At 46.5% G+C, this 20834-nt stretch overlaps 1 protein-coding gene across 7 annotated transcripts in view; it reads left to right on the top strand.

The window, feature by feature from the left end:
* The window catches only part of LOC125449112 (zinc finger protein 239-like), a 48464-nt gene that overhangs the window by 2791 nt on the left and 24839 nt on the right, over nt 1-20834 (top strand). For 4 of the 7 annotated variants that reach the window (XM_048524767.2, XM_048524763.2, XM_048524766.2 and 1 more), the window contains one exon: nt 16500-18134. In XM_048524767.2, coding sequence (XP_048380724.2) covers nt 16609-17397 — 789 coding nt within the window. In that variant the 5' untranslated portion in view covers nt 16500-16608 and the 3' untranslated portion in view covers nt 17398-18134. Of the gene's footprint in view, nt 1-12111; nt 12382-16499; nt 18135-18168; nt 18307-20834 lie in introns of those variants that run through there. The other 3 variants (XM_048524768.2, XR_007246829.2, XR_009443167.1) reach the window with 3 other exon arrangements.

Here is a 20834-nt window from a genome sequence, read left to right as displayed (position 1 = left end):
ATGATGTATACCCTTGGCAACTGAGGGAACAGCCAAATATTTCACCTCAAGGTGAAATATTTCATCATGGTTGTGAACCGTCTGGTTTACCCTCAAACATGTGCCAGGGAGAAGGATGGAGTCAGTGGTAACAGAGTGCAGTTTGCAAAAGGGAATAAAAGTAATATCTTACGTCTCCACAATATTTAAATAGATGAATTTTCTGCCCATCCATAGAACATAGAACTGTACAGCACAGTACAGGCCCTTCAGCCCACAATGTTGTGCTGAACTTTTACCCTAAACCTAAGGTCTATCTCACCTACACCCCTACCTTATACTATTGTCCATATGCCTATCTAATATCCACTTAAATGCCCCTCATGAGGCCGACTCCACTCCCTCTCCCGCAATGCATTCTATGCCCCTACCACTCTGAGTAAAGAACCTACCTCTGACGTCTTCCCTATATCTACCTCCACTCACTTTAAAACTATGCCCCCTCATATTAGCTACTTCCACCCGAGGAAAAAGGTCTCTGGCTGTCCCATCTATCTAGACCTCTGATCATTTTGTACATCTCTATCAAGTCACCCCTCATCCTTTGTCATTCTAAAGAGAATAGCCCTAGCTATCTCAACCTTTCCTCGTAAGACCTTCCGTTCGTTCCAGGCAACATCCTGGTAAATCTCCTCTGTACCTTTTCCAATGCTTCCACATCTTTCCTCTAATGAGGTGACCAGAACTGGACACAATACTCCTGATGTGGTCGAACCAAGGTTTTGTATAGCTGGAGCATAACTTCACATGTCTTGAACTCAATCCCTCTATTAATGAAAGCTAACACACCATATGCCTTCTTAGCAACTCTTTCTACTGGGTGGCAGCTTTCAGGGAACTGTGGACATGAACCCCGAGATCCCTCTGCTCCTCCACACTGTCAAAAATCTTTCCGATAAGACTGTATTCTGCTTTCAAATTTGTCCTTCCAAAATGAATCACCTCACACTTTTCAGGGTTAAAGTCCATCTGTCACTTCTCAGCCGAGTTCTGCATCCTATCAATGTCCCTTTGTAACCTAGAACAGCCATCCGCACCATCCACAATTCGACCCACCTTTTTATCGTCTGTGAACTTACTAATCCACCCTTCCGTTCCTACATCCAAAGCATTTACAAAAGCACAAATAGAAGTCCCTTTGGGAATTTAGAATAATGGGGATGGAGGTCAGGGCAGTTGAATGTTCCTCCTGCAGAATGTGGGAGGTAAGGGTCACCACTAGTGTCCCTGCTGACTACATCTGCGGGAAGTGCACCCAACTCCAGCTCCTTGAAAACCGCGTTAGGGAACTGGAGCTGGAGCTGGATGAACTTCGGATCATTCGGGAGGCAGAGGGGGTTATTGAGAGGAGTTACAGGGAGGTAGTCACTCCTCAGGTACAAGAAAAAGGCAGAGGGGTTACAGTCAGGGAAGGGAACCGGCAGGCAGTGCAGGGATCCGCTGTGGCCATTCCCCTCAACAATAAGTATACCGTTTTGGATACTGTTGGGGAGGACGACTTAGCAGGGGAAAGCAGTGGGGCACAGGTCTCTGGCACAGAGTCTGTCCCTGCTGCTCAGAAGGGAAGGGGGAAGAGGAGCAGAGCAGTAGTCATTGGGAACTCCATAGTTAGGGGGACAGATAGGAGGTTCTGTGGGGACGAGAGAGACTCACGGTTGGTGTGTTGCCTCCCAGGTGTCAGGGTGCATGATGCCTCCGATCGTGTTTTTGGGATCCTTAATGAGGAGGGGGAGCCACCCCAAGTTGTGGTCCACATAGGCACCAATGACATAGGTAGGAAGAGAGATGGGGATTCAGGGAGCTAGGATGGAAGCTGAGAGCTAGGACGAACAGAGTTGTTGTCTGTGGTTTATTGCCCGTGCCACGTGCTAGTGAGGTGAGGAATAGGGAGAGAGAGGAGTTGAACACGTGGCTACAGGGATGGTGCAGGAGGGAGGGTTTTGGATTCTTGGATAATTGGGCCTCTTTCTGGGGTAGGTGGGACCTCTACAAGCAAGATGGTCTTCACCTGAACCAGAGAGGTACCAATATCCTGTGGGGGAAATTCGCTAAGGCTATTTGGATGGGTTTAAACTAATTCAGCAGGGGGATGGGAATCAAAATTGTAGTTCGAGTATAGAAAAGGTTGAGAGTAGGGTGGTCCGAAATAAAGTTTCAGGGACGCAAGATGGTACCGGCAAGCAAGAAGTTGGTTTGAAGTGTGTCTATTTCAATGCCAGGAGCGTGTGGAATATGGTTGGTGAACTTGCAGCATGGGTTAGTACCTGGGACTTCGATGTTGGGGCCATTTCGGAGACATGAATAGAGCAGGGACAGGAATGGTTGTTGCAGGTTCCGGGATTTAGATGTTTCGGTAAGAACAGAGAAGATGGTAAAAGAGGGGGAGGTGTGGCATCGTTGGTCAAGGACAGTATTACAGTTGCAGAAAGGATGTTTGGGGACTTGTCAACTGAGGTAGTATGGGCTGAGGTTAGAAACAGGAAAGGAGAGGTCACCCTGTTGGGAGTTTTCTATAGGCCTCCGAATAGTTCCAGATATGTAGAGGAAAGGATAGCAAAGATGATTCTTGATAGGCGTGAGAGAGACAGGGTAGTTGTCATGGGGGACTTGAACTTTCCAAATATTGACTGGGAATACTATAGTTCGAGTACTATAGATGGGTCAGTTTTTGTCCAGTGTGTGCAGGAGGGCTTCCTGACACAGTATGTAGACAGGCCAACAAGGGGCGAAGCCACATTAGATTTGGTACTGGGTAATGAGCCCGGCCAGGTGTTAGATTTGGAAGTAGGTGAGCGCTTTGGTGATAGCGATCACAATTGTGTTATGTTTACTTTAGTGATGGAAAGGGATAGGTGTATACCACTGGGCAAGAGTTATAACTGGGGGAAAGGCAATTACGATGAGATTAGGCAAGATTTAGGGAGCTGAGGATGGGAAAGGAAACTGCAGGGGATGGGCACATTAGAAATGTGGAGCTTATTCTAGGAAAAGCTCATGTGTCCTAGATAAGTATGTACCTGTCAGACAGGGAGGAAGCTGTGGAGCGCGGGAGCCGTGGTTTATGAAGGAAGTGGAATCTCTGGTCAAGAGGAAGAAGAGGCTTATGTTAGGATGAGATGTGAGGGCTTAGTTAGGGCGCTTGAGGGTTACAACGTAGCCAGGAAAGACCTAAAGAGAGAGCTCAGAAGAGCCAGGAGGAGACATGAGAAGTTGTTGGTGGATAGGATCAGGGTAAACCCTAAGGCTTTCTATCGGTATTTAAGGAATAAAAGAATGACGAGAGTAAGATTAGGGCCAATCAAGGATAGTAGTGGGAAGTTGTGTGGAGTCAGAGGAGATGGGGGAAGCACTAAATGAATATTTTTCAACAGTATTCATTCTAGAAAACGACAATGTTGTTGAGAATACTGAGATACAGGCTACTAGACTAGGTGGGATTGAGGCTCACAAGGAAGAGGTATTAGAAATCCTACAGAGCATGAAAATAGATACGTCCCTGGGCCAGATGGGATTTATCCTCGGATCCTCTGGGAAGCCAGGGAGGAGATTGCCGAGCCTTTGGCATTGATCTTTAAATCGTCATTGTCTGCAGGAATAGTGCCAGAAGACTGGAGGATAGCAAATGTGGTTCCCCTGTTCAAGAAGGAGTAGAGACAACCCTGGTAATTATAGACCAGTGACCCTAACTTCAGTTGTTGGTAAAGTGTTGGAAAAGGTTATAGGGGATAGGATTTATAATCATCTAGAAAATAATAATTTGATTAGGGATAGTCAGCACGGTTTTGTGAAGGGTAGTTCGTGCCTCACAAACCTTATTGAGTTCTTTGAGAAGGTGACCAAACAGGTAGATGAGAGTAAACAGGTTGATGTGCTGTATATGGATTTCAGCAAGGCATTCGATAAGGTTCCCCACAGTAGGCTATTGTACAAAATGTGGAGGAATGGGATTGTGGGATATGTAGCAGTTTGGATCAGAATCTGGCTTGCTGAAAGAAGACAGAGGGTGGTGGTTGATAGGAAATGTTCATCCTGGAGTCCAGTTACTAGCGGTGTACTGCAAGGGTCTGTGTTGGGTTCACTGCTGTTCATCATTTTTATAAATGACCTGGATGAGGGCGTAGAAGGATGGGTTAGTAAATTTGCAGACGACACTGAGGTCGGTGGAACATAGAACATTACAGCACAGTACAGACCCTTTGGCCCTCGATGTTGTGCCGACTTGTCATACCAATCTGAAGCCCATCTAACCTACACTATTCCATGTACGTCCATATGCTTGTCCAATGATGACTTAAATGTATTTAAAGTTGGCGAATCTACTACCGTTGCAGGCAAAGTGTTCCATTCCCTTACTACTCTCTGAGTAAAGAAACTACCTCTGACATCTGTCCTATATCTTTCACCCCTCAATTTAAAGCTATGCCCCCTCGTGCTCGCTGTCACCATCCTAGGAAAAAGGCTCTCCCTATCCACCCTATCTAACCCTCGTTATTTTACATGTCTCAATTAAGTCACCTCTCAACCTTCTTCTCTCTAACGAAAACAGCCTCAAGTCCCTCAGCCTTTCCTCATAAGACCTTCCCTCCATACCAGGAAACATCCTAGTAAATCTCCTCTGCACCCTTTCCAAAGCTTCCACATCCTTCTTATAATGCGGTGACCAGAACTGTACGCAATACTCAAGTGCGGCCGCACCAGAGTTTTGTACAGCTGCAGCATAACCTCTTGGTTCTGGAACTCGATCCCTCTATTAATAAAATCTAAAACACTGTACGCCTTCTTAACAGCTCTGTCAACCTGGGTGGCAACTTTCAAGGATCTGTGTACATGGACACCCAGATCTCTCTGCTCATCTGCACTACCAAGAATCTTACCATTAGCCCTGTACTTTGCCTTCCGGTTACTCCTGCCAAAGTGCATCACCTCACACTTGTCCGCATTAAACTCCATTTGCCACCTCTCGGCCCAGCTCTGCAGCTTATCGATGTCTCTCTGTAACCTATAGCATCCTTCGTCTTTGACGAAGGCCAAAGGCCCCGCGATCTCTTCCCTCACTTCCCATAGAATCCTTGGATAAATCCCATCAGGTCCAGGGGACTTCTCTATCATCAAGTTCCTCAAAATTCTTAGTACATCTTACTTACTAACATTTACCTCCTCTAGCCTACACTGTCCTCCCCTACAACTGGATCCCTCTCAGTTGTGAATACCTAAAGAAAAGTATTTATTAAGGGCCTCTCCTATCTCTTTAGGATGCATACATAACTTCCCTTTACAATCTTTTTCTCTGGTCATTCTCTTATTCCTCACGTATGTGTTAAAATGTCTTGGGGTTTTCCTTGATCCTGTCGTGGTTCTTATTAAAATTGTCACGATAGGGTTAGCAATTAATACTAAAGACTCTGAGTCAGGTTGTCATGGATAAGAGCAAGTTCTTTATTTCAGACTCTGCAGAGAGGACGCGTTCCCCCCACCACTTGAGTAAGAGAAAGGCACACTCCACGCTTGTCTTTATCAGGTTTTATACATATGCTGGTGCTGGGCAGGTTACATTAAGACTTACACAATTAACTGAACCAGTACAATTCAATACCATATGTGGAATTCTTCTACAAGCTTAACCGTCGACCTCCTTATCTTGCTGATGTTGCATTGTGCTCTGCAAAGCTTAACCGTCTACTTCCTTATCTTGTTTATGTAGCATTGTGCTGTTTTCTTTGTTTACATACTTCTACAATTCCCTTAATCATTTCTAAAGATATTGCTCAAGGTTGATCACTCAAAATTTTCCATCACAATTCCCTCCTTTCGTCATATAATGACAATATCTGACAAAATTTTGAATGTTCAACATCAGGCTTTCATGCTGCGACATACAATTTTGCTGCCAATTTCTGGTTATCCAAGAATGTTTATCAGGCATAGTCTCTCCTTGACAGTCTTTCAACATTACCTTCATTAATCCTAAATACACACAGATTACATAACACAATTGTTGGACAGGAGCAGAGTCCTTCTCAAATCTAATGTATCTCAACTTTGCTCATACACGTCACCTCAGTTCTGATAGCACGGGGTCTAACTGAAATCTTGGTCTAATCAAGTGCTGCTTCCCGGTCGAATGGGGGTACCCATTCATTTAACCATCCCAACTCCACTAGCTCCTCTGCATCTACTCGTTTAACCATTTGGTATTTGCTGGACAATGTAGACACAACTAGTCGCAAACTCTTACATAGGCAGGGTCCCATGCGAAGTAAAATCAAGAGTATAAATCACAATGGGTATAACAGTGTGTATAAGCCAGTGTCCCCATTCCCCCCCCAAGACACATTGAGCAGTTTACAGACTCCTCCTCGCTCTGCCAGTACGATATCCAAGGCCAGCCTGTGCTGGGTTACAGCAGTTCTAATAGCCAACACTTCACTGTTTATGATAAACAGGGCTGCTTCAGTTTCATTTGCTAGCTCCAGGACTGACCATGCCAACCCATTGATCTTATTGAGGGCCTCGGTCATGCCTGCCCCAAGAATTAATAACCATCCTATTTTGGCACTGGGGGAGGTCCATGGGTCGGTCAGGACATAAGCTTGGTAGTGGGAGGGGACCCCCCCCGTTGGCTCCTATGTTGGCGTGTGTTATAATGGTCAGCCTGGATTTCCGGGGTTGGGTACACCTTTGTTCCTGTAGTTACAATTGCAGGGTGGCAGCATCCTTTCCAATTGAACTCGGATGGTAAGGTGTGATAAGCTTTCCTCCCACACACCCACATGAGCCCCGATTGTGAGGTCAGTTGGGTGAACGGGCATGGGAAAGCATGGGTGGTGCCATTCACCCACCGTGAGGTACAATTTGGGGATTTTGTGGAATCTACTAATATTCAGGTCACACAACTGGACCGTTCTAGCTCTGGCCCCCCTGGACGTGCTGAACACGCGCACGTTTCTGCACGGCACAGAGGTACCTCAAAGACCATATAAGTGGCTACTGGATGATTATCCAGGCATGTGATGTTGGGATGTGGGATCACCGCTTCATTTCCCCTCAGCAATTTGCCCACGTGCAAGACCATAAACATGCTTCGAGGGAAAATGCAATTGCCATCATCTTCAATTCCCCAACCTTCCTCAGTATGGGCCCGCTGGACAACTTCCAGTGTCATTGGCTTAGTTTGCCATCGTGCAGCCAGTGCGTGGCAGACCCAACAACTTCCTTGAACCTTCAGACTTCCCTTATGCAAGAGAGCCAGTGCACATGCACTATTGCCTCCGCAGCATTCCAACACTCTCCTTGCCTCGCTACTGCTTGGGTCTAATGTATCTAAGTCATCAAACTCGTAACTGTCCAGGGGGTCTGCTCCAGTAATGGCAACCTTCTCATATAAGCGGGGGGAGACCCCAGCATACCGAAACCGCACAGGTATATTCCTTCATCTGTGCCTTCTACTACAATAATCGTTACCTGTTGCTTGGGTTATTCTGATTCGGCTTCCTGTTGCTGTGGTTGGCCCCACTATAGACCAATCCTGTGGCCCTCACGGATCCCGACACAAAATATATGTACCCGCATAGCTCCCCCAAGAAGTTGCCAAAGAATTCCTCCAGCAACGGGCACGCCATAGGCTACATGTGAATGTGCCTGTTTTCCCCTTCGTCAATGTGGCTGTGCGATCCCCTGCTTTTCCTTAGTCAATGTTCCTGTGTGATCCCCTGCTCCTCCCCCTGCCAGTCCCAGCAGGGCAATCACTAGGAGCCAGGCTGTTCCTTTCATATCGTCTCCTCTGGTGCGGGCGATGGTTTCGGCACTCGCTTGCAGTGACTAGCGTGAATCCACCTCACTTTTTCCGCCACCTTGACTGCTGTCTGCATTACGAGGAGCATTGGGAACGGTCCCAGCCACCTTTTAGCTTTCCAACTCTTCCTCCTGCAGTCTTTTACCACTGTCCAGTCTCCTGGTTGCAAGTCATGCAGTTTCCCTCTGGCTGATTGCTTCCTTTACTTGAGCCTGTATCTGAGATAAAATTGTGGAGAGTTTTGCACAATAATGTAACATTTCATCCTCACAATGACTTGTCAGGGTCCTTACGACAGGTTTTGGTCCAGTTCCGGTATTAGGTGGTCTGCCAAACAGCATTTTGAACGGACTAAGATTTGCCCTTCCCCTAATTTTGGTCCTCATATACATTAATACCACAGGCAGGGCTTTTGTCCACGTTACCCCCATCTCATCACAGCACTTTGCTAGTTTGTTCTTTAAGGTAGCATTTTCTCTCTCTACAGTTCCTCCGCTTGCGGGATGATATGCACAATGCTGTCTGAAATCTATTCCCAGGTATTCTCCTATCTGCCTGAGGGCTTGGTTCACAAATGGTGTGCCATTATCGCTACTAATTTTCCTTGGAATGCCCCAGCGTGGGATTATCTCAGTTAATAGGGCCTTTGCTACTGCGCTGGCATCTTGTTTAGCCATCGGGAAAGCCTCCACCCACTTAGAGAACATGTCTACCATCACTAAACAGTACTTCTTTCCTTCACTTGGGGACAACTCGATAAAATCCATTTGGATATGTTCAAACGGTTCTTGCAGTACAGGGTGAGCACCCGGTGTCATTTTTATTCCCTTCCCCACATCGTTAGTAGCGCAAATGATGCACTGGCCACAAAATTTTTGGGAATAATTAGTAAAGCCCTTAGTACACCAATGCGTGGAGATACTCTTCAACATCCCTCCTTTTGACACATGGTCCTTTCCGTATGTCAACGTAGCGTAATGAGGGAACTGTGCCCTTGGTAAGCACGGCTTGTCATTGGGTCCATACCACACTCCTTTTAACTTGCTTCCCGCTCTCAACCACTCTCTCTTTTCATCTGGTGTAGCCTGCGTCTGGAGGTCCTGCAAATCAGCCCTTGGAACAGGGGTTATCAACATTGGCAGACTTACGCTGTCATCTACAGGTCTCAGCGCTGCCGCCTTTGCTGCCGCGTCTGCTTTGGAATTGCCTTGTGCGACCGGATCAGTTTTCCCTGTATGCGCATCACATTTGCAAACAGCAATGGATGTGGATAAAAGGATTGCTTCTAAAAGTCCAGAGATCAAGTTATGATGGGTGATTGGTTTTCCCGCTGACGTCAGGAAGCAGCCTCTGCTTCCATAGGGTTCCAAAATCATGAGTGACCCCAAAGGCATATCAGCTCTCTGTATAGATAGTAACAGATTCGCCTTCCGCTAGCTTGCATGCTTCAGTAAGAGCGACCAGTTCTGCGGCTTGCGCAGATAAGTATCTAGGGAGGGGTTCTGCCTTTAATATATCGTGTGACGTGACTGTAGCGTATCCCACAAGGTTTTGGCCCATTTTTTGATTTCTGAATGCAGAGCCGTCCGCAAACAGCTCTAGCTCAGGCTTTTGCAATGGGATATCTTGTAGGTCTGGTTGCGGACTACAGACTTCGTTGGTGACAGCTACACAGTCATGCGGTTCACCATCACCCTCCATGGGGAGAAGGGTGGCAGGATTAAGTATTGTACACCTTTTTAATTGTGATGTTTGGCATTTCTAATAATATTGTGTTGTACCTCAGCCACCTGGCCGCTGACATATGCGCTGTTTTCTGCTCCAAGAGAAGCGGTGAGACTGCATGCGGTACCAATAATGTCAATTCACTGTATCCTATAGTGTCTCTAGAGGCTGTTACTGCCTTTTCAGCAGGCGCAACTGCCCTTAAACAAGTAGGTAGTCCTGCTGCTACAGGGTCTAGTTTAGCGGAGAAGTAGGCCACTGGCCTAAGTTTCTTCCCATGTTCCTGCAACAATACAGATGTCATACACCCATGTTTCTCATTTACTGTCTGAGTAAAAGGCTTGTTTGGATCAGGAAGTCCCAGGGTTGCTGCGGACTGCAGAGCTAACTTCAAGCTGTTAAACGCCATTTCAGCTGCTGGAGTCCAGCTCAGCAAACTGTGTGCCTGCAAGTGCTTCCCGTGTGCTATATTACTTAAGGGGGCTTCAAGGACACCATAATTGGGGATAGAGGTTCTGCAATATGAGCACATTCCTAAAAATGACATCAATTGCTTCTTGGTTTTGGGTTTGGGAATTTCCTGGATTGCTCTTACCCTGGTCTGCTATAGGGTTTTACCTTGTTCTGATATCAAATATCCAGGAACTTGACCTGTTTTTGAACAAATTGTAATTTAGAGAGACTCGCCTTGTGCCCCTCCTTAGCCAGGTGACATAATAAGGACACTGTGTCTTTTTCACCTTGTTCTTTAGTTGGAGCTGCAATAAGACAGTCATTCACATACTGTCGGAGGGCTGTCCCTGGAGATAGGACTAGTGGCTCTAGGCTTTTTTTCAAGGTTTCATTGTAAATTATGGGTGATTCACAATATCCTTGGCATAATCTTGTAAATGTATAAGCCTTTCCCTTAAATGAGAAGGCGAACCAATACTGGTTATCAGGATGTACAGGGATGCTGAAAAATGCGTTAGCTAAATCAACAACAGAAAAGCATCGACTTCCCGGCAGAATTTGCGCTAATATAGTATATGGGTTTGGAACATTAGGAGCTCTGGGTACAACAGTGTCATTTACTGCTTGTAAATCTTGTAGAAATCTCCACTCCCCAGGTTCCCCTGGGAGCCTTGCTTTCTTTACTGGGTAAATAGGTGTTCGCACCTGCGAATTTTCACAGGGTACTATAACTCCTGCTTTCAGTAAGAAATACAGGGGTAATTCCCTCTTTAGCTTCAGCTCTCAGTGGATACTGTGGTTTGCATGGTCTCTAGTCAGATTTTGGTATAATCCTTATTGGCTCTCAATTACGTATCAAACCTACATCATGTTTTCCCATTGCCCAAAGCTCCTCTGGAACCGTTTGCAATCGTGAATCATCAAGGTTAATTTGCGCAAAACACCAATGCATCTTCTTCTGCCCCACATTGGTCGTAGGGGCTATTTCTACTGCTCTTTCCGTTTGCGACAGCCAATTTAGACTGGTCCTGTAAACTTGCAGGCTTACTCTGAACCACACAGTTGAGTTCGGGCGTAATTCCCAATCCTTAACCTTGAGATTTCTGAGCACCCACGGCCCCAGGTCCCTGCATTTGTCATTATTGCCCTTAGCCAAAGACACATGGGGATGTGACCCTTCGATTGTGAAGAGGTGTGGCCTTCCCTGATTCTGACTTTACTCTAGACAAGTTGACACTTACAGCACATCTATGCTTACTCCAATGTAGTTCTTGTAACAACAGCATATCCAGCTTTTGGAGCTCCCTTAAACCACTCATTTTCATATTGGACATCTGATCCTCCAACGTGAATGTGTGCCGTACAATGCAATTCGTCTTCGGACATAAAATCAGTGTTAGTTGGGTTAACGCATTCGTGTGCCGCCTTCATGAGCGCTTGGGTCACTGAATTCACAGATTTCAGCTTTAGTCTCCATTGATAGACATACGTCAGGGGTCTAGCATCAACTTTAACTCCCTGGAATTTTGTTTGCTCTCACTCGACCACCCCCAATCCCTCTGGAGCACCAATAAGGTTTAATCTTAATTCTCCAATCAGGTCACGCCCCATGAGATTGATTGGGCAACAGTTCGAGAACAGAAATGCGAACTTGAATCTTTCCCCTTGGGGGGGGGGGGGTTCCGCATTCCAGAGGCATGGTATTTTTTTCCTCTGCCACGACTCCTGATGCTCCTACAGAATTCAAGTACTGCCCGCTCATTGTTATTGGTATGCTTAATCGGTTTGCCTGAATCACAGAGCTCCCTGCACCTGAGTCTACTAAAAACACGAGCTCCTTCCCTTCTACGGCCAGTGTATACATCGGCATTCGCTTATATGGCTCATCGCTGTACTTAGCATACGTTCCTCGCGGGCTTATTCCGCATGCAAACCGATTCGCAGTTGACGCGTTAATGTTAGTACATGTAATGAGCTCAAGCATTTCTTCATTGCAAAGCATCAAAGTTCCGGACTTACCCTTCCTCTCAGGCATACCTTCGTCGTCCCCAGCCTCCTCCAGACCTTCTCTACCGTCTTCTCTTTTTCGGTCCTTGGACAATCTTTCTTCCAATATCCTTGCTTCCGCAGAGAAAACATCCATCCGTCCTATCCCACCCCTTGCCTCGGCCTCCTCTTCCGCGTCCTCGCCTTCTCTCTCTCCCTCTTCCTGCTTGTCGACTTTCAGCAGATTGAGCAACCGTCTGTAGCATGGCTAACTGCGCCCTTTGGCTCTGGTCCTCCCTTCTTTTATTCCGCTTTCCCCTTGTGTCAACAACTTCTCAGCATATATGGCGTGCTGTTCAATGAGACAAAGTTTTCCCATATCCCAGGTAATACATGTATCCTTCACCTTTTTTGCGATGTCCTCACTCAGTCCACTCATGAAGCTATTTCGCAAATGTGCTTCATACGGCGTTACCTCTGCAGCATTCAAGTCAGCCGGTGGGGTGGGTCCGCTGTGAGCATTGTGGACCTCCATAAGGCGAGTGAGGTATTGGGACACGATCCCTCCGTCTCGTTGCTTGCACATTGCAATATTTGTCATGTCCATTTTTACTGGGAAAGCTGTTCTGCAGGTGTCTGTCACTTCCGTAACGAAGCCATTATAGGGTCCGTTGTCAGCGTGGTCCCGCTGGACTCGTTGGGCACGCATGTTATCTTCTGGCCATCTATATTTGATTTTAGAAATATCTGCTCCCAGTCTTCTTCCCAAGAGTCGCCGCATATCCTGAGAGGTAGGGCGAAGCTCATGACAGAACTTAGGTTCTTCGTCTGCGAATTTTTGTCCTCCTGCCTCTCTGGGATCAGGGAGTTGTTCGTAAGCACACTCAATGTCCTTCATCGCCCATGGTCGGTGGACAAGTGTCCGCTGCCCGTCTGGACCTGCTACCTCAACCATCGGGGCCATGGCGGTACTGCGAATACTGTCAGGTCCCTCCATCATCCGGCGGTCGGCTCCTTGCTCTGGATACGTTGCCCCGAGTATGGCTAGACACCGGGGAGTCAGCCAACTCAATTCTCTTCAGACCGCGGTTCTTCATCGTCTGTTGGGTCTCAGCGGGCGGTGGGGGGGGGGGGGAGTCCGTGGCTGCGGTACTTGCAGTCGCGGTGCGATATGTGGGTGGAGGCTCTGCAGCAGACTGACCATCTGAGTGCGTTGGAGGAGCCGTAGGACGTCGCGGAGGGTAGCCGTCAAGGTCGGGATCATCCTGAGCAGTGGGAGAGCCTGGAACAGACTTAACGCACTGTAAAGTATCCGTCTTCTTCGCAGTGTCCTTAGCCCTAGGTTGTGATCGCCTATTCCTTATGTCTGCCTCAGTCTTCCACATACCATAGGCCCCCCCAACCTCCTAATTTTTTGTTTTTCTTCTTGTCCTTTTCCTCCTCTTTCTGTTTCAGCCTTGTTTTCAATGATTCAAGTTGTCTTAAGCTAAAACTTCCTCCTTCAGGGAAACCACACTCTCTCATCCACACTCCAATCTGGCTCACAGATTCCCGTCCATAATTAGTAATCATATATTGAATGTTAGGACTATTTGTAGCTACTAAATCTTTTTGTTGCTTCCTGTTGCTGTGACCCGTGACCGGCCTTTTAAATTTTTGGCACAAACTCAGTGATTGACTTGATTTCACCTCCGGAGGTTCCCTCATCTGAGTGCATCCACCCAGAGGTTGGTTTTTCCTAAATCAACAAACTAATACCTGCCCCTTGGGTACCTTAACAGGTCCAACCTGTGGACAGACCCAAGTCTAAGTCTGTCTAGTTGGTTTTTCCTAAACCAGCAAACGAGGATGTTAGTCGGGTTTCCATGATCTTTCTAACCCCTTGCCACAATTTAGTTCTTGATCCCCATGTTGAGGTGACACAGCAGTTCCCCGGTCCTCTTACACCAAATGCCAATTTAGGCGTTCAAGATGAAGTGAAAAGCCTTCAAGGCATCAGCGCTAACGCCTCCCTGGAATTCTCCGTTCCCCTCAAGCACGGAATCCCATCCTCATTGCCAAATTATCGAGTTTCTTATTAAAATTGTCACGATAGGGTTAGCAATTAATACTAAAGACTCTGAGCCAGGTTGTCATGGATAAGAGCAAGTTCTTTATTTCAGACTCTGCGCAGAGGACGCGTTCCCCCCACCACTTGAGTAAGAGGAAGGCACGCTCCACGCTTGTCTTTATCAGGTTTTATACATATGCTGGTGCTGGGCAGGTTACATTAAGACTTACACAATTAACTGAACCAGTATAATTCAATACCATATGTGGAATTCTTCTACAAGCTTAACCGTCGACCTCCTTATCTTGCTCATGTTGTATTGTGCTCTGCAAAGCTTAACCGTCTACTTCCTTATCTTGTTTATGTAGCATTGTGCTGTTTTCTTTGTTTACATACTTCTGCAATTCCCTTAATCATTTCTAAAGATATTGCTCAAGGTTGGTCACTCAAAATTTTCCATCACAATTCTATCTGCCAAGGTTTTCTCATACCCCCTTGTAGCTCTCCTAACCCCGTTCTTCAACTCCTTCCTGACTAACTTGTATCCCTGTAGAGCCTTTGTCGATCCTCATTTCGTAAACCTTATATAAGCATCCTTCTTCCTCTTAACTAGTTGGTCGACATCTCTTGAGAGCCAAGGCTTCCTCACTCGACCACATCTTCCCGCCTGCTCGGGACAAACATATCGAACACATACAGTATGCATTCCTTAAGCAATCTCCACATTTCTATAGTGCTCTTCCCTAACAGCATCTGTTCCCATTTTATGTTACCTAGCTCTTGCCTAACAGAATTACCATTACTCTTCCCCCAATTATAAACCTTACCCTGCTGTATGTACCTATCTTTTTCCATGACTATTGTAAAAGTAACAGAGTTATGATCACTACCACCAAAATGCTGTCCGACCAACAGGTCTAACACTTGGCCTGGTTCATTGCCAAGGTCCAAATTCAAAGTGGCCTCCCTTCGTGTTGGTCTGTCGACATACTGTGTCAGAAATCCTTCTGAATGCACTGGACAACATCCGCTCCATCTCAACTAATACAACTGAACAGTTTCTAATCAATATTTGGAAATTTGAAGTCACCCATGACCACAACCCTGTGACTTCCGCACCTTTCCAGTATCTGCCTCCCAATCTGCTCCTCCACTTGTATGCAACTATTAGGGGATCTGTTTAAAAGAAAAAGTGACTGCTCCTTTCTTGTTCCTACAGACTGACTCTGTAGACATATCATTCTCAAACTGGCTTTCAGAAGCTGCTGCACAAGCCCTGACTAGCAATGCCACTCCCCCGCCTCTTTTACCACCCTCCCTATTTATTTTAAAGCATCTAAATCCTGGAACTTCCAACATTCCTGTGCCTGAGTAACCAAGTTTCTGTAATGGCCACAACATCATAGTTCCAAGTACTGCCCCATGCTCTAAGCTCATCCGCCTTATTTCTGATACTTCCAGTATTGAAGTATACACACTGCAAACTATCCCTGTGTCCAGAATTTTGCTCCATTGACCGCATTTCTTTATTAACAGCCTCACTCTGTGCTGTGTCTTTTGGAAGGCTGAATACCTCATCCTCTGAATTACAAATCCGGTTCCCCACCCCCTGCCAATCCATAAACCATCCCGTATAGCTCAAGCAAACCTTACTCCCAGGATATTTGTGCCCTTCCGGTTCAGGTCCAACCCATCCTTCCTGTACAGGTCCCACCACTCCCAGAATGTGCTCCATTTGTCCACATAATGGAAGCCCTCCCTCCTACACCAGTGCGGTAGCCACATGTTTAGCTGCACTCTCTCCCTGTTTCTTACCTCGTTATCATGGGGCACTGGTAGTAATCCAGAGATAACTACCCTGTTTGTCCTGGACTTCAGCTTCCACCCTAACTCCCTGTCCAGTACTGGATGTCAGGCAGGTCAGATCGGTGTGTGACTGGGAGGCGAATGAGTTCACATCTGTGGTACTCCTGTTGTCCTGGGCCTTCTGGGTGGTGGAAGTTGAGGGATTGAGAGTTTCTGTTAAAATTCTGATCACATCAAAGGTATACCATATCCTGCTCCTTCACCTCCTGCCTATTCCTTTCTCTTCTTCTCCCATTGAGTCTTGGTAGGTCTGAACTGGTGTGGATGTTCTCCTCAAGTCATAGACCGTCTAAAATGCTTCATTCTCTGTCTCTCCAAATCACTTTCTCTGTCTTTACCTCCTGGCACTGTCACTCCAATAAAATTTGGTGCTTTGTGTCAGACTAGAGCAAGTGGCAAGCTTCCTTTCCTGAATGATGGTTGTGAATCAGTCAGATTTTTGTTACAATCCAGCCACTTCCGTGATCACTATCTCCCAGTGTCGGCCCCACACAAATTCCCAGAGTTGATCAGCTGTTTCCGAACTTGTCTTTGTGCTTTTGTACCTTCTCTCATGCTCCTTTTTCCTGTTTTAAACAAATTCCACAGGATATTAGAAGGACAGGATTTGCATTTGGGCCATTCAAACCACATGCCACATCAGGATCTGACAGAGCCACTCAATTTGTCTTAGCCTGAACATCATTGGATTTTGACCATGGAAGGAAACAGCACCGTTCTCAGTGAGGAGAAACCATACACATATTCTGTGTATGGAAAGTGCTTTGCTGATTCATCCAACCTGCAGAAACACCAGCGAGGTCACGCTGGAGAGAAACCGTTCAACTGCTCCCAGTGTGGGAAGGGATTCGCTTGGTCATCCAGCCTGCTGAGACATCAACGCAGTCACACTAAGGAGAAACCATTCACCTGTTCTGAGTGTGGGAAAGGATTCACCAAGTCATCCAAACTTGTGGAACACCAGCAAATTCACGCTGGGGAGAAACCATTCACCTGCTCCAAGTGTGGGAAAGGATTCACCACGTCATCCAACATGTTGAGACACCAACGAGTTCATACTGGGGAGAGACCATTCACCTGCTCTGTATGCAAAAAGGGATTCACTCGGTCAACCCATCTGCTGCAACACCAGCGAGTTCACACTGGGGAGAAACCATTCACCTGCTCTGTATGTGGGCAGGAATTTGCTCGGTCAACCCATCTGCTGAGACACCAGCGAGTTCACACTGGGGAGAAACCATTCACTTGCTCTGTGTGTCAGAAGGGATTCACTCAGTCAACACATCTGCTGCAACACCAGCGAGTTCACACTGGAGAGAGACCATTCGCTTGCTCTATGTGTGGGAAAGGATTCACTCAGTCAACCCATCTGCTGCAACACCAGCAAGTTCACACTGGAGAAAGACCATTCGCTTGCTCTGTGTGTGGGAAGCGATTCATTCGGTCAACCAGACTGTTAACACACCAGTGTGCTCACACTGGGTAGAAACTGTTTACTTGCTCCATGTATGAGAAGGGATTCACTTGGTCACCCATCTGTTAACACACCAGCAAATTCACAAAGAACCATAGTTGTGAAAGATTTTGTTCTTACTCACACCAAAGAATGAACCTTGGTCATTGGGCTGTTTGTACTGAAGTTACTAAACCCTGCTGTATTAAAGGGTCTGATAAAATTTGGATAAAATGACCATGTTTTTTTTAATCTGTGGGGACTGTAAGGGTGGCCCATCTTTATAAGACACGAGGTGGCCAACAAGGTGAAGTGTTAAAGGGTGAATGTTTGTTCTGCTGACATGTAAGAAATTAGGTGCTAAGCTGTGCCATGGGCACCTCTGTCTCACAGACAAAAATGTGCTAATCTAATTATTCTCTGCTTTCTGTAAATGTTGAACTAAGGCTAAAAAGATGAGGAACTGTCTAGAGCAGTGATTGAGAATTGAGGAACTGTCTCGTTGTACACATTGTTTTTGAGTAGCTAAACTTTGCTGGTAAAGTTAGGTGATTAAGTCATGTACTATCACTGTTGCTAGGCATATGACTATGGGGAAGTAAAAAGTTGTACCTTGCATACATGACTGACTGTGATGTAAAATCTACATAAAGGGAAGACGGTTCCCTTAATAGGGGGCATCACTGTGCAATACGCCCACGTATAGCGTGCAACTTGTAGAGTGATCCTCCATATTTGTAAACATTTACTTAAATAAATGCTACTGCGAGTTATCTGTCTGTTGATGATGTACATTTGTTTCAGGCATATATGTTAGGTGAAAAGAACTCAACAGGACAATTTGGCGATGAAGGATGGGATCCCAATACATACAAAGCTCCTAGGAGGACTGAGTAAGTGATCGACCTTATGCTGGTGACATGAGACAGCTGGGCCCACAAGGTAAGATTTGCCTTGACCTCTCTCATTAACCTAGCATTCGGTCGACCCTCGTCCCAGTGGTCCCTGTACTGACAGGATCACAGCATGAATAATATTCTTTGGCGTTAACAGACCTTAAGCCCGGGAGGTTCGAGTCCCCTGGTCAGGGTCAGGAATTTGGAGGTTAGAGCCCTCCAGTATTATTGGGGTTAGAGTCCCCAGGTCGGGGGTAGTAACTGGAAAATCCGGGAGGTTAGAGTACCCCGGTGGCCATGGTTAGAGTCCCTAGGTCAGATAAAATTACCTAATTTTAGGTGGGGTGTGGGGGGTTAGTATAAGATTGATAAAGTAGAATAAGTGTTCGGCCGTAGGTATAAAATAGTTACAGTGTTTGTCTGTCTCAACCACCCTGCCTTAGACCGGTTGTTAAGAGGGGAAATGCCTCACGCGAAGGTCAGGACCCTGAAGTGAATGTGGAGACTAAAGACACTGGATTAAAAAAAAACACTAAAAAGCGGGGGGTTTAAGGATGGGACAAACCTTGGATAAATGTGGCACGGGAGCTCCCCTACATTGAATGTGCCAAGATAATCCTGAGGATGAGGAGCGGTTCAGACATCCGTCGGCATGCCTTAATAAAAAAACTAGGGAATGATATTTGGCCACTAGGAGGAACTTGGGATGTAGATAAATGTATAAAGGCGAAAGAAGCAATTTTTGGAAATGCTATGCGGGCACTAAATGGAAAACTTTAATATCCACGTGGAGAAAGACTGCTGAGGAAATAACGAATAAGTCTAAACAGGCCAGCCGGGAGAATAATGCAATTCGAAGAGGGATTAGAGTATGTGATCATGAGGGAAACCCTAAGTTGTGGGAGGTGTTGAAGCAGCAGTGTGAGGATTATGATTTGAGTAAAGCAGAACAGGAAAGATTGAGAAAGGAGAGGCAAGATAAGGAATCAGGATTAAAGTGTCAAACCGGTTTATCATGTGGGGAAAAAAAAAATTGGAGGTACCTCCTGACATGTCTGGTCTGCCCATGTTATTCCAGGATAATGATGCGGATGCACAAGAGGAAGATTGCAAGTGTCACCCAGTGCCCCATCATCACAACCATACCAACCTATATACCCTAACACTACCGTCAGTGTTCCTCCACCTCGGCCTCAGTCCAAGGGCCAGCAGCCCTTACTCCCACCCTATTCTCTGCCACCTTCCACACTACCACAACCTACTCCAGTTCCTGCTCCGCCTACCCAGCCCATTCCTCATGGAAATGTTACCCACCCTGCTGACCAGAACCAGACTTCGGACAGTTTCAATGATCTAGTCGCCTCCAGAACCCGTTCCAAGACCCAGAAAAAACGAGGGACTAATTCTTCTGAGGCACACAGGGGACAGAAAGACTTACCGTATAATACATGATACAGATAGCAGTAGTGAGTATGATGATCCTCAATGTTACAATTCCGAGAGTGAAGAATGGCCAAGCAGGTTATAGAGGAACCAGTCGATCCCGGTGGCCCATACGAAAGGGGAAGACGAAAAGGTTCCCGTAAACTCAGACAGTGACAGTTTCCTAATCGAACCGTCCCTAACCCACATCCCGGACAGGTGGGCCAGGCCACTATACAGGTCTACACTCCTTGGAAACCCCAAGAGCTGCGCTTAATTATGTCTCAAGCCCCAAACCGAAAGGCAAGGTCCAGCCACCCCATCTGACGCAGGGATGCTTCAATTGTGATAGTCGGGACCACCGGAAGTGGGACTGCCCGCAGAATCAATGTCAAGGAAGGCCCCATGGGAAAAGACGACCTTTTTCCCCCAGTAATCCCTCTTTGGCATGACTACCTCCTCTTTCAAATTTACCAGTTTTGACCAGAGACCATGAAGATGAACCAATAATACATTTGACTGTTGAAGGACAGGAAGCCCCCTTTATGATTGATACTGGAGCCACAGCATCAACACTTGACACTTTTTGTGTGCGTCAGCACGGATTTAAGCTCTCCCCCTGCCTCCGTGTACCTCAGTGGTCTAACTGGGCAGGAGAGGCAATACCCCCTGACAGAACCACTGATTGTCCAATTTGGCCCTCTTATCTGTACAGCTCAATTCGCCCAAACTCCTGATTCCGGGACTAATCTAGCAGGAAGAGATTAGTTATGTTCCCATCAGCTCGAAATCCTTTGCCTGAATGAAGGCATCGCTATAAAGAATGAGGCCATCAAGAGGCAATTTTGGACCCACTGTTCCCCCCAATGGTGGGTGGTTGATTTGAAACCAGAAGATTTTACTCCTCCCTTACAGACCCCTGACCCACATGTAACCCTTTGTTATGATCCTACTGGAAGCTCCACTGAGTTACTGGCTACCTTTGCTCCTTTCCTCAGAACGACTGTCTCTGTTAGTATTATAGGATGCATTGGAGGTGAGGAGGGGTCGGCTCCCCTGGTGGACATTCCCGTTCACTTCTCGCACCAATCAGGCTTGTTATCTCCCCACATCACCTTGTCCGTGACTGAAGGATATAAGGCAAAGGCCCTG

The sequence above is a fragment of the Stegostoma tigrinum genome, chromosome 43, assembly GCF_030684315.1.
Source record: "Stegostoma tigrinum isolate sSteTig4 chromosome 43, sSteTig4.hap1, whole genome shotgun sequence".
Classification (NCBI taxonomy): domain Eukaryota; kingdom Metazoa; phylum Chordata; class Chondrichthyes; order Orectolobiformes; family Stegostomatidae; genus Stegostoma; species Stegostoma tigrinum.
Note: the sequence above shows the minus strand (reverse complement) of the source record. Positions and strands in the feature narration are given on the sequence as shown.